The sequence below is a fragment of the Leuresthes tenuis genome, unplaced genomic scaffold (assembly GCF_036924035.1).
Source record: "Leuresthes tenuis unplaced genomic scaffold, fLeuTen1.0.hap1 SCAF_19, whole genome shotgun sequence".
Taxonomy (NCBI): domain Eukaryota; kingdom Metazoa; phylum Chordata; class Actinopteri; order Atheriniformes; family Atherinopsidae; genus Leuresthes; species Leuresthes tenuis.
The window spans coordinates 12,766,100-12,783,347 of record NW_027325373.1 but is presented as its reverse complement, the minus strand read 5'-3'; the positions used below and the strand labels follow the sequence as shown (position 1 = coordinate 12,783,347).

Sequence of the window (17,248 nt, the reverse complement as noted above, 5' to 3'; positions counted from 1 at the left end):
TGAGACATAACTTTTAAATACTAGTCTGACACATTGTAATCTTCAGCATCCACTTGACCCTATTGTACAGAATATGCTTTCACGTTTTTTTCTACACACGTTCACACAGCGCCCTCTACAGATCGCCATCTGTGATTCACATTAGTAGCTTACTGGAAGTGTTTCTCGGTCAAACAAAAACATGTCTGAGTTCGACAGATTCAACCGTTTCTAGCCTCAGCTGCCTGCTGTCACCGCAGCACGTCGTCGAGTCGCTCAATTGCTATGGGATTCATGTCGTATTAACGGCCGACAACCCAGAAAGATGCCACAGAAAGCACTGGGATCCATTGTAGGTCTTCTTTGTACCGGGACCTGTCTGGTGCAGGTAAGCCCGCGCGGGAGCTGAAGGGGGTCGGCGCACGGTTCCAGCCGAGGCCGTGGCTCCTGGGCTGAGTGAAGGCCTTCTTACGAATCTTTTTTGTCTCCCCCACAAAGGAAACTGGGCACGGTTCGCTTCTGTGTACCATGGGTGACGTCAGTTAGCAAAAGTTTTCTTTTATTTTTCGGCAGATAATTTGATTGCGGGTATAAGTGGTAACCGTAAAACTTCACAAATGTGCTTTTTAAATCGAAGGGGTCAAGATTAACGTTAGCTATTGCTAACTGGCAACCGGCAAAACGACATATTTATTCATAGCTAGTTATTGATGTTGAACGGACTGACTGAGCAGCCAGCCTCGGATAGTTCAGTTTCACAGGTTGAATCGTTATATTGTGTTTCGTATAAACATTTAAATAACTAAATAGTGGCACGTACGCTTGTTTTTTTCTTTTCTTTTCCCAAACCCAACATTCAAGAAAAATACGGACATTGTTCGACTGGATGACAGACTAGAGGAATTTACACTATGAAGGATTTCTCGCTAAAATGTTTGCATTGAAATAAAAATAAAAAATATATTTTCGTTTCTTAGCCGTTTTTTTTTCACACCCTCATTTTGTTAATTTTAGCCCTGGTTAGATCTCATTGTTCTGTCACGTAAACGCACCTCCTTTTTTTGTAGTTTTACTTCGTGATGCCGTGTACTGCGTTTGATACGTGCTTAAAATGTACTTTTAAATGTCGGCGGCATTCAGCTGTAGCTGCTACTCTGACCGAGGAATCTCACATAAAGTCAGGCTTTAAATGCCAGTGAAATTCACCTGTTTACATATAGGGAGACAGAAACGTGCAAACACAATAAGTGACATTGAAATGACAATGGGGAAAAGGGTTGAGTGTGCTGTGCATTTCCTTGTTTGCTTGTGTGATTGGGTATTGACTTTTGCATATCCTCTGTGTACCTCTTGTGTGTATTTAAGGGGAAGGAGTTCTGTTTTGGGGTAAACAATGAACAGTATCGCTGTGACATGGGGTACTGCTGTGGCGAGACAGAGTGCTGCACTTACTACTATGAGCTCTGGTGTAAGTACACTTGTGTACTTTATTCCCACCCCCCCTCCCCTAACTCTTCATTAAAATATCTACATGTTTTCTTTTGCTCTTTTTAGTTATTGCTTTTGGAGACTTTAATCTTAACAAAGTGTGTGGTTTAATTTTCAGATTAGTTTCTCTTTCAGATAAAATCAGCTAGCTGCTGTGGGGTTTCGTAAAATACACTTGCAGAGAAGTGAAAGTGACGTGACCTCAGTTTAATGGCAGGAAAATAAGTGTTTACATGTTAATTGAGAGTCTGCTTTGATGCGTTACCATATCACGTTCGCTTCTTAAGCTCAGAGCCGACTTCTCATTGTGGAGTTTTTTTTTGTCTCAGGCAAAGCACCGGTAATTTAGATTACCTTCCCAAAGTGCTGATAAGTTTACATCGGGACTGTCCCCTTTCGTAGGGTTCTGGTTGGTATGGACTCTTATCATAATGCTCAGCTGCTGCTGTGCCTACCGACACCGGAGAGTTAAAATGCGTCTGCAGCAGGAGCAACGTCAACGTGAGATCAGCCTCATGGCCTATCAAGGAGCCTCCAGTTCCTTCATTTCACCGCCACCTCTCAATTTAAGTGAGTAGTCTCCAAATAATCTATTATTTCAACTTTATGCTGCCTTGCATGTCCCTATGTTTTATGTCTTGCTACATAATATGCATTTCCTTTGTTTCTCTAAACATGACAGCCTCTTATTGTTGTGATAAAACTGAAATGAATTGAATTATTGCCCTCCCTATTAGATAGACAGGGTGCTCTCTGGCTGATATCTGTATCCTGAATACAGATTTGGAGCCACAAGCAGGTTTGTGGTGGTGTAAAAAGGAAGGTTGAGATAATCTCTTCTGCAGTGACCTTCTCTATGCTGCTCAATGCACATGTTCAGCACATTGGAGATGGTCATGACTTTGCCCTCTGTCCATCAGTGAGATCCAACACAATGTCTGCATTACTACAACAAATCTCTGTCTGTATTTGCAACACACCATTTGTTTTCAAGCCTTTTTCTGAGAGAGCCACCATCTTAGAATTTCGAATGCTGATGACTATCTTGATCTCGCTTTACCTGACCGCAATTTACCTGAGTCCGTGTCGAAGATTATGGTCTGCAGACAGCAGAGATGCCTACCCTAATGTCAGTCGTTACTCTGGATCTTAGCTGGAACAGCATATCGTGTTTACTCCTATCACAAATGGGAGTTGGACGAGGTCCACATTTGTCAAGAGTCTGAAACTCAAAGGGAGCGTGCTTGACTTCAAGTCAAGAATGAGAACACAACGCTAACAGCAAGCATACTTAGACAGTGACTCACTGATAGTCACATCTACTCTTGTAGGTTTTCCTTCCAGATGCCGTGTGGAGCATGGAAAGAAGTCACCTCCTTAGTGCTTGATCAGCACATTAATGCAACAGCTGTTGAAGCCAGTATTTACATAAAGCGCCATCATTGTAGGGCTGCTATAAAACTTTGAAATCTAAAGAATGCTCGTGGTGGCTGCATTATGTTTTTCAGAATAGAATGTTAAAGTCAAATAAAAGTCCAATACCCAAGCATATTTAGTTAGAGAAAAGAACATCTGTGGATCAACCAATGGATTAACTGACTATTGGTGAAGCTAAAGTCTTTGTATTTGCTGGCTTACAGGGTTCTGGAATGACTGTAAGCTTCCGGACTATGAAGAGGTTGTAGGTCACCCTCCGACCCCACCTCCCCCTTATTCTGAAAACCCACCCGAATCAACTCCAGCACTCCCTCCACAATTGAGCCAGCCAGTCAGTGCCTCTGTGCCACAACCCCTGCCTGAGGCCGAGCTGAGGGTGGACTGTCAGGCTTCAGGCTCGTCGTCAGACCAGCAGGCGGCGTCTCTCCCGATCCAAGCACAGCGTCAGGCGGAGGAGAACGGAGAAGCTGCGGAGGAGGATGAGGAGCTCATCACTCGACGCCGGCATGTGACCGGTGACTCAGGGATCGAGGTGTGCGTCTGTCAGCTGGACGTAGATGAGGGCTCGGGTCTGGAGGAGGAAAGCGACGAGGAGCATCGGAAGTGCGACGTCGCCGACAGGGACTGCTGCTCCGGTCACCAGCAGGAGACCTTCAGACAGAAGGACTGCACCTCGGAGCTGCCAAGCCAGGCCGCCAACACCAGCACCGGTGACCACATGGTGTGATCCATAGCGTAACTAACCAGCCAAACAGAGCAGCTTCCTGCTTCACACAGGGTGATACGTGTCATCATCATCACCACCACCACAGGGACTGTCTGTGCTTTAATTCTCTGAACTAACACATAGACGTGACATTAAAATGATGATGAGAACTAATGTTTGTTAGTGTGGGCAAACTTCTGACTTTTTAAGAAAAAAAAAAAAATTATTCTTGGCGGGGGAACCAGCAAACGCGTATTGCTGCTTCTGTTGGTGTAGATTTTCTTAGGTTTTTTTTTTAGAGCGACAGCATCCGTGAGTGGTGAGCAGACAGCAGTTGATTGTGACTGAATCTAGAATTGACTGTTTCCCTCGCTCTCCTCTTCAGCTGCGCTGTCATGTTTCCGTTTTGGTCCTGACACTTTCATAGGTCAGAACATTTTCGGCCGTGCCCCCCCAACTGAAATCTTACCTCCAGCGGGGATGGTCATTCAGAAGCATGCCAACACGGTCAACGGCATTTCTCCCCCCTGTTCCCTCCTTGACTGAGTTTATGAGTCAAAAGCAAACCTCTTGAAAACTCGGCAGCACATTGGATGAATTGTAAAGAGATTTTGTTCATTTCCTCCAAAGCTGTCTGTGTTTAGCACCAAGTGAGCGCTTTGAAATGTAGGACACAGCTGCATGGTGATGTCAGTTCTGAGGTCATGGCAACCAGCGTTTGGCGTCTTCTGATGTGAAGGTTGTGGGATTTGAAGCGGGGGGGGGGGGGGGACTAAACGCAGAGCAGAGCAGATTTCAGTCTGTTGTTTGGTCTCTGGGTTTTAAATGTCATGCTAAACCCTTCCTCTATTTGATATCCAGATTGTCACCACAGCTGTTTGGACGCTAATAAGCATGATGTAAGAGGTGCTCAGCATTCAGTGATTTATTGATTAGTGTGCGTGTGACCCACCCCCCCCCCACTCCAGTTTCTGACTGCAGTAAATACGTAAAATCAAAACGGTCTATGCCACTATTTCTTTAAAAAGAATTTTGCAGTCAACGAAAGGCCTTGTGGTGGCTCTTGTGTTTGTGTGTTTTATTTAATGCATAATGTTTGAGGGACTTTATCGCTCAGTAAATAGTTCACGTGTTAACGGTCAAACGTGCTTGTTTTTGCTTTTCGGCTTCGTAACCAGCTGTGCTTCAGTAAATGCAACAGGTGTCGCCATTAATTGCAACAAAGCTTCTGGCGGGGGCTGCAAGAGTGACTGGCTGTTACAGGGCAGTTGGGGAAGGATGAGTGTGTGTGTGTGTGTGTGTTTTTAAATTGCTGCAGCATCTGGTTGAAATCACTGTGCTGAAGTAACAATTAAAAGCACCGGTGTTTTGCATGAGACTCGATTTGGTGTTTATATTCGAGAACATTAGAATTTTTCCAGCAGTTGCAATGTTGCCGGGCTACAGTGGCCACACGACTCAGTGTCCAGATGTTTGAGGTCAAGGAGTGGACTGAGTTTGAACTTTTGGATATTTGGATCTAGTTTTCTTGTGCTGTTAGGACTGTGTGAGCCATGCAATGCTGTTATGCAGTGCTGGCAACTATGCAGCCAGTGCTGTCTTAGGTCTCTGTTGGCCTCGTGGCAGCGTGAGGGATTTGCAGTGGTATTTTCGACTGGCCGCAGGGGGCCTGTGCTTTAGCAAGTTGGGATGATTGGAGACTTGGATTTAGTGTTGGCACAGCCACAGAATCTTTTGTGATTAACTGCATGTTCTTCAGCATTGCATGTCACTCTCTTTAATCCACAGTGTGCTCAGAACATAACAAAACAGTCATGTCAGATTGGAAAGCCACAACAAAATTGAATTCTTGCTCATATCTGACAGACTACTTTAGTTCAGAGCAATGATCGACCGCTTTTGTCTGCTCTGATTGTGTGTTACAGGGTGGGCTTTCCAAAGTAGGGGCTGAAATACTGTTCTCTCACGCTTGCCTGAAATGAAACAAAGGCCCGAACATTTCTTTACCTCCTAACAAGACGGTTTCTGTGCAGAAGTACATGTGATATCAAGGGCTTGTGCACCTCGGTGGCCAACGAAAGCGTTTCCCCTTTCCACCAGGTAGCAGCTGCTAAACCTGGCTGTGGGTGGCTTGAGTTAGAGAACTTTCTGCTGTGGCTTACGTGCAGCAAAACGTTGCAGGAGAGCCATTGCACAAACCATGTCAAGACAGAATAGAGAAGGGGGGTGGGGGTAAGTGAACGCATCGCATCCTGAAATGCGTACAGTTTTCAAACCAAACGCGCTCCGTTGAAAGGTGCAGCCCTGTCAGTTGCGTTTGTTGAGCAGGTGCTCGAACACGAAGCCGCACCGCCTCGTCAATGACCTTTTCCAGAGGAGCAGTTTCACCGTGAGCACCACCGCTCACCCATTAGCAGAAGTAATGCGTTTCTTTTCGACAGCACACCTCAAGCTGCCTTGCTGCATTTTCCATAAAGCAGATGTCTTGATCATGAAGCTGCACAGTGGAGTGTAACCTCTGTATGTGGAAAGAGATGTGATGCTGCCTTATTAGAATAGATGCAGTGACGTGGTTATTATTGTTTTTTTTAAAAAAAAAGAAAATGGTAGTGCTTGTGTAGTCCTAAGCATGGTTGTATTAGAGAGCAGATGAGTGCTTTTGTATCAGTAGAAGATAGCGTTTGATCTTGTTCTGGGAAGTGTCGCTCGCTCGTGAGTAAAGGATGTGGTACTTATAGATTTTAAAGCCACTGAATTGAAACTGTCACATGTTCTTCACAGGTTTTACTTGCAGCGTTTCTTCTTTTTTTCTTTTCTTTTTTGTGACGGTGGTTGTGTTGAATTTGAAGTACTGCGTGTCTAGTTAGCTGCGGCACTGATGGAATTTGTCAAGACCAGACTGTTGAGTTTTTGTGCTCCGTCCTGTTTTTTGTTCCACGTTTCTGGTTGCGGTTAGTTTTGTGAAATGAGCCGACTCGAAAGCATGAGGGGAAAATGAGAAAGGGAAAAAGAAAAAAAAAAGTTAGTTTTTTATGGCTTTGTAATGAGTCATCGTGTCTGTGTCTGTGATTGGACGACAAAAAACGACCTCCGAGAGGAGATTGCTCTGTAACCTATTGAGGTGCATCTTTTCTTATATGTGTTCATGTATAGAAGAATAACAGAACTGGGGGAGGGGCATGAAGGTGAGGGCAGGATCGGGGTTTCTTTTGTGCATGAGTGAACTGGAGGTCCATAGTTTTCCCTTTGCCAAACAACTGCTACGCCTCCTTGGTTTCCACTTGTTTACTGAGAGTAAGGGCTATATCAGTCATGAATTGATGATAGACAAACATTTCATTGAGGGATTCCTCTGCGGTGGGCTGTTCATTTGAGGCCTCATTTGCCGAGATCTACTCTCTGAATGCAGAAATGTGTTTGAATGTGGTCGTTCTTTGAATTTGGATGTCTCTTAATGTTGTGCTGGAGCTCATATTTATCTAATAGCTGATTGTATATGACCACATGCGTTTGTTTTATAGGCTTTAACTCTGCCTTCTTGTTCGTTAACCTCAACAGAGGTGCGTGATGCATTATGACCACCTCTCTTTTCTGCGTATGTACACTTTGACGTTTTTTTTTTTTACTTGCGCAAGCGGCTGCGTGTGCCGATGTAAACCGTGACGCTGCGTCCTGGTAACGGATACTGTGGCGCAGTATCCTTGGTAACGCAACGCTCCCGCCCACTCGTGCGGGGAAGTGTTGACGGAATAATCCACCCGAGTCTTCTCCCATCCCACGCTCCGCGGACCACCGCAGCTCTGCTCTGCTCTGCTCTGCGTGTGGTTGCCGCGACGATGGTCTGTTTGCTTTCACACTCTCAGGGTTATTGTTATTAAGCAGTGCTTTTGACCCACATGTCTCAAGAAGCCAAAGCAGTTGTTTCACGGTCGTTGTCAACCCCGTTTGTCCGATTAAAAACTTCTGCATCACGCATCGCTGTGAACTTTACTCGACTAGGCTATGCAAAAACATAAACCTACTGTTATATGCTGCGATCCTTTCTCTGTTATTCGTCTGTGGGCACCAGTACAAGCAATATAACTCTCAGTACTTGTGGCACTGCACTGTACTGTACTGTAATCTACTTTGGTTGGTCTGTGTATATGTATTTGTTTAAGAAAACTTGTTAAAAAAAAAAATCTATATATATATATTTACCTGTAATGCTACTACAAGGTTATGGTGACTATGTATGCTTGAGTTAAAAAGCCATTCTAGCTTATGTATAGTTTTTTTTTTTTCTCGTCTGCCTCCCTCAACCACCAACACTTCCTATTCTGGACTTCCGGATCATCCACATTAAGTTGAGTGTGCCGAACATTTGGAACACATTCTTCTTAATGGTATCAACTTTTACTTGGCAGCTTAAATCTGTTTTCAGCTTCTCCATCCCTCCTTTTTTGTTGCCCCGCTTCCTTTCCATCTTCATGTATTTTCTGACTGAATAATTTAACCGTTGCCTTTAATCCTCGGTTAATGCGGCATCAACCATTTGAAATATTATACACGTGAACGACCTCAACATGGAACGCAGTCGACTTATGTTAAATCTGTGCACATTAAGTTAATTTTCTCATCAAGGCGTCACTAGTTTGGTGAATCCCAAACATTGAACTAAAAAAAAAAAATACCATCTCCGATCCACATTGAGGTGCCATGGTTGAGCTGTGTGTACGTTATTGTTTATCATTATTATTTTAGTTTGTCCAAAATGAGAAACCTAGTTGGAGAGGGAAGCAGGCATCTACTAACACAGACTCCACTATTTCCACATTCTGTTTAACTTTTAAATAAGCCAAAACGAGTAAAAGTTGGAATAGAAAAATGTAAGCACTGACAGATGAAAATGCTTTGATTTTGGTAACAAGTCTGCCGTGTACTGTCTGGGTCATCATTTGTATTTTATTTTTTTAATAAAACAAACATTGGCGCTCTGCTGACTGCCTCGGAGTTTGATTTGAAAGTCTCCTGAATGAATCGATATGTTTTCTTTTAACAGTCTTTTAAAAGTGTGTGAGTAAAACATGAAAAGATGAGAAATACTAATAAGACGTTCTTCCACTCAGTTGTATTCAGAGTAATAGCTGTCTTGTATTTGTATGTATATCACCTGAACATGCAAAGCACTCACACTGAAAACAGACCCAGTTTTTTTATGTTTGGGACCTTTAAAAAAGAAGTACACAGGTTTCAAACAATATAACTTAAATAAATAAGATGGGTGAGGTAAATGTCAAAGTGGCCACAGGAAAAGGGGAAGTCCTCCCAGATAACAGACACAGAGCGCCGCATAAAAGATCTGATGTTGACTGTGGCCGTGCAACTGTTCCCAGAGCACACGTGGGAAGATGGGACGGCATTAACAACAGTCTGTCAGAGCCTGGATTAGAGAAACGCCTTCAGGCCTGCATGTTGGGTCGGGTTCACTGCATGAAGCGTTGAGCTGAAACGCAGAGGTGAAGCTTCAACGTGTCACAAAAGGAACCAAAAGGTCATTTCAGTGACCGCTGCGCATCGTAAGAAAAGGTCAACGCTCGCAAAGTGAAATCAAGAAAAACGTGTACTCAACAGAGCACAGAAATTCTGATGAAAGCGGTAATGTATCGTAAGCATCGAGCAAAAATCTCATAAACGGAAATGATGTAATATTTGAAATGACAAGTTCCACCCCCCCCAATTCTTTCCAGTCAGCACATGCATCGGTGACCATTGTTTTTCATATGCTTTACATAGACCCATAAAAAGGACGCGCATAACGCAAACAACAGCTTTGACACTTCATTATAGAAAAATAAATAATAATAAAGTTATGTGCACTGCGGTGTTTCAGCAGAATACAGCAGACAGGCTTTTGTCATACACAGATTGGTGGAGATGACTGTTGGAGTTCGCTGAAGGCCACAAAGAAAAGTGGACGTTTGTTTTTAAAAAATGTAAATATGAGCAAATGTAATATTAGTCCTTTATCTCATTTCCATTTCATCCAAAAGGCGTTACAGCAGCACGGCTCCTCAGTTAAAAGAATCTGGGGGCCAGACCCGTCGCCCACAGAAAATCTTGAGCAAATCTTGATGATGTGAAAACAGGGAGGAAATGTAAGGAGGCTTCAGCAGAGTTAAACACGTCCAAGTGTTTTGTAACGTTTAGCCTCCGTCAAATTCTAAATCTACAACCTGTGTCTTTGTACATTTTTTAAAGTAAACACGTTTTAAATGACACGCAGGTCACTGCGGCGTGCTCCGATTTGCGTTTCCCACGCCACGGCGCCGCATTGGTTTCGGATACGCTCGTACGTCGGGGAAATCGCGGATATTTCTCAAAATCAAGATCATCGAACTTAGAAATAGAGCAAAAGAATATTACTGAAGTTTAGATTTATCAAATGCAGTGAACCTCAGCAAAAAAAAAAAAAAGACATGTAGATGCTCACAGGAAGTCATGTAAGACACTGCGTCACAGGTACAGAGGCGGCGAAGGTAAGGCCGAGTCGGTCTGGGTCAGGCAGGGGCAGAGGTCCCCCTGCTGGTTCGTGACCACCTATCAGAAGGTGAGGATTGGCTTTTGCAGCAGGGGAGACATGGACTCTCATCTACCGTGTGTCAGACTGGTGCCCCTGCACCAGCCAATGGCAGCGTCTCACTTTTGTCTTATCGCTGTTTGGTCTGCAGAGTCCCACAGTCGTTAAAATAGTCGCCATCTCTAGTTATGTGCTCCTCAGTAGAAGCGTTTACGTCGGCTCTCGTTCCAGTGGCTGTAGACCACCAGGCCGATGATGATGAGGAAGATGCATCCCAGCATGGAGAAGAGCACGGTGAAGAAAATGGCTATTCCACTCATCCCTTCTTCACTCTGTCCCACTAAAAGAGAGGACGGCAATCAGAGACTCGAGAAGGTGAAAGATGGAAGAGAGTGACAAGCAGGAAAATGAGAGCTAAAATGAAAGCAGCCTTACATCTGAGGAGGTGCATGTTATCTACACTGGGTATGGTTATTTCATCCTCCTTCTCCTCCTCCTCTTCCTTTTGACTCCTCAACACCGTCAGTTGGTAGAGTTTCAGGGAAATTATATCATGGTTATCTATTCAAGGAGAAACAGGGAAGTAGTATGAAAACAAGCCAGAGAAGGAGGGAAATGAACCTGAAGTGAGTCTAACGCTGCAACTTTTCATTTGGAGAGTAACAGAGATCAGACACAATATTAAAACCACAAGCTCAAGATCATGTTGCTCCCCGGTGCCAGAACAGCTCTGACCCGTGGAGGCACGTACCCGGGACCTCATGTGGTGTCTGGCACCCTGGGAATCTTTTGGATCTAGTGCAGAGTCTAAAATAAACTTTTGCTCATAGCAGATCGCGTACGACCTGAGAAGATTTACCAGCCAAAAACACTTTGATCAGGCCTAAATTTGCAATTTCGTACGGGATTTCTCCGGTTGTTACTATGAAAGCTGCAAACCCTTTTTATACAGGCAGTTATTAACAATAAATAACATAATGCTGCCCTTTAGCTCACATTCTTCCTGCCCTGCAAGTATCAACATATAAAAAGCGCCTGGTAGCACTAAGATGCTCTGATATGCAGGTATTCATTTAGATTTCTGGCTTTGTGGGTTGCACATTGAGGCCAATTCTGGTGAGTTTGGAAGCCAGAACAGAATATCCTGGGCTCTTTGTCTTGTTTCCTGAACTGTTTTTGTGAGTTGGAAGGAACACTTTGAAGGAGAACGCTGCTGTCTGAGAGTGCAGAGGGAGCCTTCTTCATCTGTACTAGTGTTTAAGTTTGATGGTACATGTCAAAAGCAGCATCCGCATGAATGCTCGGACTCAAGGTAGCAGACAACTGCATTTGAATGTTGTTCGGTAAGACCGAGGTATAGAAACACTGCATTACTTCAGGCAAAAAACATGTCAACGTGGACTTAACAGCGTCGTCGGCGATAAATGTTGAGAATTCTGTTCTATCAGAGGGATATCTCTCCAAAAAGAACATGAGAATGTAAAGAAAAATCAACTATTTTTGTCAGAAAATAATAGATTTGTCATTAAATCCGTGCTGGTATTCTTTTTTTGTCACCTCTGTAACCTCTGCAACGTGCTTCGGTTAGAAACAGCATGAATTGATGCCCGATTTTAAATGAACACAGGAAGGCGAAGGATACAACGAGTCAATACTGAGGGGCTGTTTCAGAGCGGTACTGACAAAAAAAAAAAAGAAAAAAAAGCTGATTCCACAAACGTTGCAAAGCACCCGAGGGACCGACAGGCAGGACTATAAATAAATGATAGGTTAGGTCACTTAAAGCTACCTCATGATTTTTTCCTTTAGGGTAAAAATCCATGTTACAGACCTAACATTGTTCCTGTATATTTATATTTATCTGTGAAACTTCAAATGTCTTTGAGGTGAGTCGAAGGCAAGCAGCTGCAGCCAGTCGAGGCAGAGCTCATTTGCATGTCCGCACAATGTCAACAGTAAATGAGTAAATGGTTTAGAATTTGCATCCGAACCTGCGGGGCATGAAGGGAACACTTTTAATAGAATGTTTTTTTTTCGTTCTGATTGTGTAATGTCGGCCTTTTGTGAGGTTTAATCAACCTCGTAAGAGATGGATCAATAAAACAAACAAAAAGAGGTAAAAATTGAATTCAGATGCTGAATTTTAACATCTCTTATTCACTGTGACAGGAGCAGGTGTGCAGGGAACAAAGCTCTTAAGTTTAGTTTAATCTTCTGATAAGAGTCTATACATTTTCAACACCGAGAGCTTGATTGTTTTCTTAAGTTCTTTGACTCCCATTTATTGAAATTTAACCAACTGTGTCTGCGGACACTAGAAGTTGTGTACCTGAGAGATCTCCTGTGATTGCTGAAGCTCCAAAGTAATAGCCTTGTGGCAGCCGGACACCGGGTAAGTCCAGGCAGTCCCTCCACTCGTGCTGGCCATCGATGTCTATCATTACCTGCTCAACAGATGAAGTCAGTAAACTACATTTAGATTCAAAGAACATGAATATCTTGGCATCTGGCCCTGAGTGTGGCTCCCTAAAGCGGGTTTGCAAAGCTCAAAGTGTGTGTCTCTCACCGTGAGCCTGCGGCGGACGTATCGGATGAAGAGGAAGGTGTCATGCTTGAGATTGCGCACCATGGCGTTGCAGCCACCCAGCTCTGTGGGCCGACCGTCCCGCTCATGGTCGTAACTGATGCTGCCGTTCCCCACCATGGCCAGAACGAAGGGGAAGATCCTCTTATGGCCACAGGAGGGGAAACACAGAGATGAGGAGGAAAGGTAGATTTGAGCTCGTCTCTATGTTTTGAGTCATTTTCACATTTGACTGTGCCATGCAAAGTGTGGAGGCATCCGGTCTAAACTGTATGGTTTTTTTTTGACAGTTTTGACAACTATTACTGCTCTTGATGATTAAGTCCTCCCAAAAAACTGCAATGGTATTTAAAAATGTACATAAAAACAGAATGCAATGTAAACATTTTGCAAAATAAAGACAGGTGTATGTCTGTGTCTGCATGCCGGCAGGTGGCCTGTCAAGGTCTGAATGAATGGAGAAAAATCAAACGGCCTTGGAAGCTAATATTTTCACAAAGGGAAGTGGACGTCAATTACAGAGGATTGCCGCCCCAAGAAACACGACGTGGATACATTTTTCCTCTTTTTTGCAGACTTCCTGTGAAAAGTCCAAAAGTCTGAACCCTCCTTAAAATGTTTTCACACCAGAAACAAACTAAACATTGTTTCCAGACCAAGACTGCTGCTTTTCAGTTGGACAAAATTTCAACTGATCGTGGCCCAGGAGATGTCTCACATATGTCATTTTAGCCTGGACAAAACTGAAAAGGCCTAAAGTCCAGAGCAAATGCAGAAGGTGTGATACTATCACGAGTCTTTCAGAACTAAGGATCCTGTAAAAGACAAGTGCAAGAGGAAAGACGACAAAATAGAAATTAATTTTAATTGAAAAAATATGTAACTTTATCAAAAGATTCTGAGAATCAAGGAAAAAAATCCCTGTATGCATGAAACAAAGCCAAAAACAAAGATGAAATAGCCATAGTTTTTAAGCCCTCAATCAGCACTGCACAGACCACTGCATGGGCTCAGAAATGCTTCTGAAACCATTAGGAGTGAACACATACACCACTGCACCACTGAATCTCAGTGACACACTGGTTTTGATGTTTGTTTCAGAGAAAGTTTTGCTCGTTCCAGCAAAACAATGCCTGCCATAACCTTTCTGACACATAGAATATTTTACACATTTACAACAGTAAATAAACCACACAGCAAACCATGCAGAAACAAACAGCGATATTTCTGAAACATCACATAAGAACCATGCTTCAGGGCAAGTGGGGGCTGAATAATGAGGCTAGACAGAGGGCCATGTTACCTGTGTGCGGGGTGTGTATCTCTTCTTCTGAGCCTTTCTCCAAATGATTGCACAAAAGAACACAAATACAGACCCTTTACAAAAAAATCTGCAAGAACACTCTTGAAGTGGGAGGAATTTGTCTAATAACCCCACTTTGCTTCCTCATGCTAGCTGAGATCTTAGGAGAGCCACTGCGGTATACCTCTATGTGTTTCTCTTCGTTGGGATACGTGTCCACGAAAACACCCAAGCCAGTGAAGTTGTCAATATTTCCAAATACAGGACCTGTAGACAAATGTCAAGACAGCTGTCAATAACATACATAAAAAATGTTGTGAAGCTTAGCATTACTATCAATCAAATTAACATTATGTCCTATCGTTTATACCTTTCTGCATTCGTTCCTTAGTAAACCAAATCGCCATCCCGTCACCGTTTAAGTTCTTCTTTCCTTGCCCATGAATCTTAAAGTGCACCTGCATCTCCCAGTCCTTCAGATTGCACGGCTAAAAGAACAAAGTTTAGATGAAATCTAGCTGGTTCACAGCACAGATGATGACAGACAGAGATAGCTGTACAGATAGATGTGAGCCTGGCTCTTTTAAAAGAAGAAAGTTCTTAATGAACACACACACACACACACACTGACATGAAACGCACCAACCCCAACTTACACTTAACATATCCTGTCAAAACAAAACCACATCTAAATAAAATCTCTAAAGGCTGTTGTAAATATCTACCTGACTCTTATAATCATTTATAGCAAATACACTCGTCATTATACCTCACCGGTAGATTACTAATCTCCAAAAAGTTATACGTTTATTAATAATGGCTCATTAAAAATTCCCACTTATCAGAAAGGGTAGGATAAATATTGGAAATTGGGCTAATTATTAGAAACACCAATCAGCATCATGAAAAACAACTCAGCAGAGCATCTTAAAAGGTCCAGAGTGTGTTATTTAGTGTGACATCTAGTGGCTCAAATTACACATTGCAGCCAACCGAACGCCAAACCTACAAGAAAACTATGGTGGTGTAAACAGAAACTTGAAATGCAATCTCTAGAGCCAGAGTTTGTTTTGTCATTATGGGCTAAAGCAACATCGGTTGAAGTTTTAATTAGTTAAAATTGTATTGCTTTTTTTTGTTGTATTGTTCTAAACTGTGTGGTGCTATACTAAGCTCAATCAATGGGTCAGCAAAGTATGTTGAGCCTAAATGAAGACGTTCGGACTTTTGGGCATTGGAATAAACATGAATTCGGTTGGTGATGCACAAAAAACATAAATCAGTTTGTATGTTCAGCCCTGATCTGCTGCCGAGTCACATTGGTTTGGCCAAAAACAAAGAAGGATCAACACACATCCTTCACTAATAGACAGTAACAGACCTAAATCCACTTGTAAAGTATAATGACGAGCCTTTTAATCAGTAATAAAGAACAGCTGATTGCTGCAGCCTTCACAGTGGTATACTCACAATACGGCTCCACACTGCCCCCTGCCTGCTCTGCATGTCGGGTGTGAGTCGCACCTGGTCGGTGGTTACCATGGCATCCCCCATCAGCTCCCAGTGGGAGGAGCCCGAAGATCCCACACCTGAGACCACAAATGGCACCGTGGTCATTTCAAACGCTGACACAATACCTTACAGCGACTTGTACCTGACGTCAACACGGCTCTTTTTAGTCACCCAAGCAAACAGTTCAGGGATGTAAAGAGGAGAAATAAAGGAAACAAACGTGGAAAAGCATCGTAGATTGGAATGACACATGACATACGGGCTCTGTCTCTTTAATAAAATGACAGGTGAATGTTACAGCACAAGATATAACATAATCAGTCAAAAGATCGCATTGAAAGGACAGAATAAGCAATATAATTAAAGAAGAAACTCGAGAATAGATGTGATTTGATGGCTAAACGCGTCATTCTGGAAACATCTGTCCCCCTGCCTACCCTCGTGCACCACCGTTACTGTACGGATGAGATACCTTGGTAAGGCTTGGAAAGGGAGTACTCCCGCTTCAGAAACTCTTCCATTTCGTGGTCGTCGTCGTCGTCGGCAAAACAATGGCTTTTAGTTAAAAAAAGAACAATAAAAGTCAAATAGAATTTTAAAGGCATTGTACTCCCCCTGGAAATCGGGCTGGACGGTGATTTGGAGCCGCTGTCAGGCTTGGTGCTGTTGACGGCGGCCATGGTGGGTCAAAACTCATTCAACCAGAAATAGTCATCTGCTTTCCAATTGGTCCACTGTTTTGCATGGCTCTCTACCATTGGCCAACTTGATTGTCAATCAGAATACGCACTCATTATTGGATATAGTGAACTGATACTTAGACTATTATGTTTCGTCCTTTATTATGAGATGTGAATAATTGCTAGATGACAATAGTAACCCAGGTATTTTTGCTACATACGGTCTGTACAACCTTTAGTCTCACACTGACAGCTTGTTAGAATTTAAAAACTGTTTTTAGGGCTTGTTTGTGTGAAAATTTGATCACCTGACTCACAACGCTTCTACTTTTTCATGTTGACATTTCACAACTGTCACAACAAGATTGCAGCTATATCAACACGTCTTTATATATGTGTATATATGACCATAAGATGATCTATGGTAAAGTACGGTGGTATTGACGTGAAAAACTGCACAAAATGCTATTGATAAAGTGAAAACAGCACAGAAATAACTGTATTTTCTGAAATGCTGTGCTTTGTGAAACAATATAGGTATACTTTGAAATGTTATTTTGTCTTCTAAGATGTTGTGCTTTCTGTTTTGCTGTTATGTTTTGTAAATGCTGTCCCACCCCCTCTCCTTTTGTAAAGGGTGCTTTCTTTTATGCGGTTGTAATTTGTCAAATGCTACGAGTTTCTTGAAACGTGAGATATTGTTTTAATGTCAGGGAATCGACTTGTTTTGCCAAATGTTGTTCATTCATCTTCGGGCCATTGAGGCCATAAGTAAGTTCAATTAAATAAAGGAGTTAAACTGAATTAAATTCAAATTAAGGGTCAGAACAATCATTTTAAAAGGCGAGTATTTAAAATAAATAAGACTATAACTATCATAAATGATCAAATAGTTTTTTTTTTTGGTTGCTATTTTCATCATGCAAACATGAAGCACATCTCTCCAAATGTCTTCATAGCACTGCATATAGTAAATGTTACCCCTTCCTCCTTGTGACAG

General features: G+C 42.7%; 2 protein-coding genes across 3 annotated transcripts; one reads left to right on the top strand and one right to left on the bottom strand.

Moving 5' to 3' along the window:
• The first annotated feature begins 126 nt into the window (after positions 1-126).
• On the top strand, positions 127-8,590 carry wbp1 (WW domain binding protein 1). Its single transcript, XM_072371689.1, has 4 exons — positions 127-367; positions 1,345-1,447; positions 1,870-2,037; positions 3,108-8,590. The coding sequence occupies exons 1-4, from the start codon at positions 305-307 to the stop codon at positions 3,629-3,631; spliced, it is 858 nt and encodes a 285-aa protein (XP_072227790.1). The 5' UTR covers positions 127-304; the 3' UTR covers positions 3,632-8,590.
• A 129-nt stretch (positions 8,591-8,719) lies between these two features.
• Positions 8,720-16,257, bottom strand: lman2la (lectin, mannose-binding 2-like a). 2 transcript variants are annotated; one of them, XM_072372315.1, is made up of 9 exons: positions 16,041-16,257; positions 15,527-15,645; positions 14,427-14,544; positions 14,241-14,323; positions 14,057-14,089; positions 12,736-12,897; positions 12,499-12,613; positions 10,605-10,730; positions 8,720-10,509 (listed from the first exon to the last, which is right to left on the bottom strand). In XM_072372315.1, exons 1-9 carry the CDS (start codon positions 16,246-16,248, stop codon positions 10,367-10,369), a joined length of 1,107 nt encoding a protein of 368 aa, XP_072228416.1. In that variant the 5' UTR covers positions 16,249-16,257; the 3' UTR covers positions 8,720-10,366. The 2 variants fall into 2 exon arrangements, with proteins under 2 accessions (XP_072228416.1, XP_072228417.1); XM_072372316.1 differs by lacking the exon at positions 14,057-14,089.
• Between the last annotated feature and the right edge of the window lie 991 nt (positions 16,258-17,248).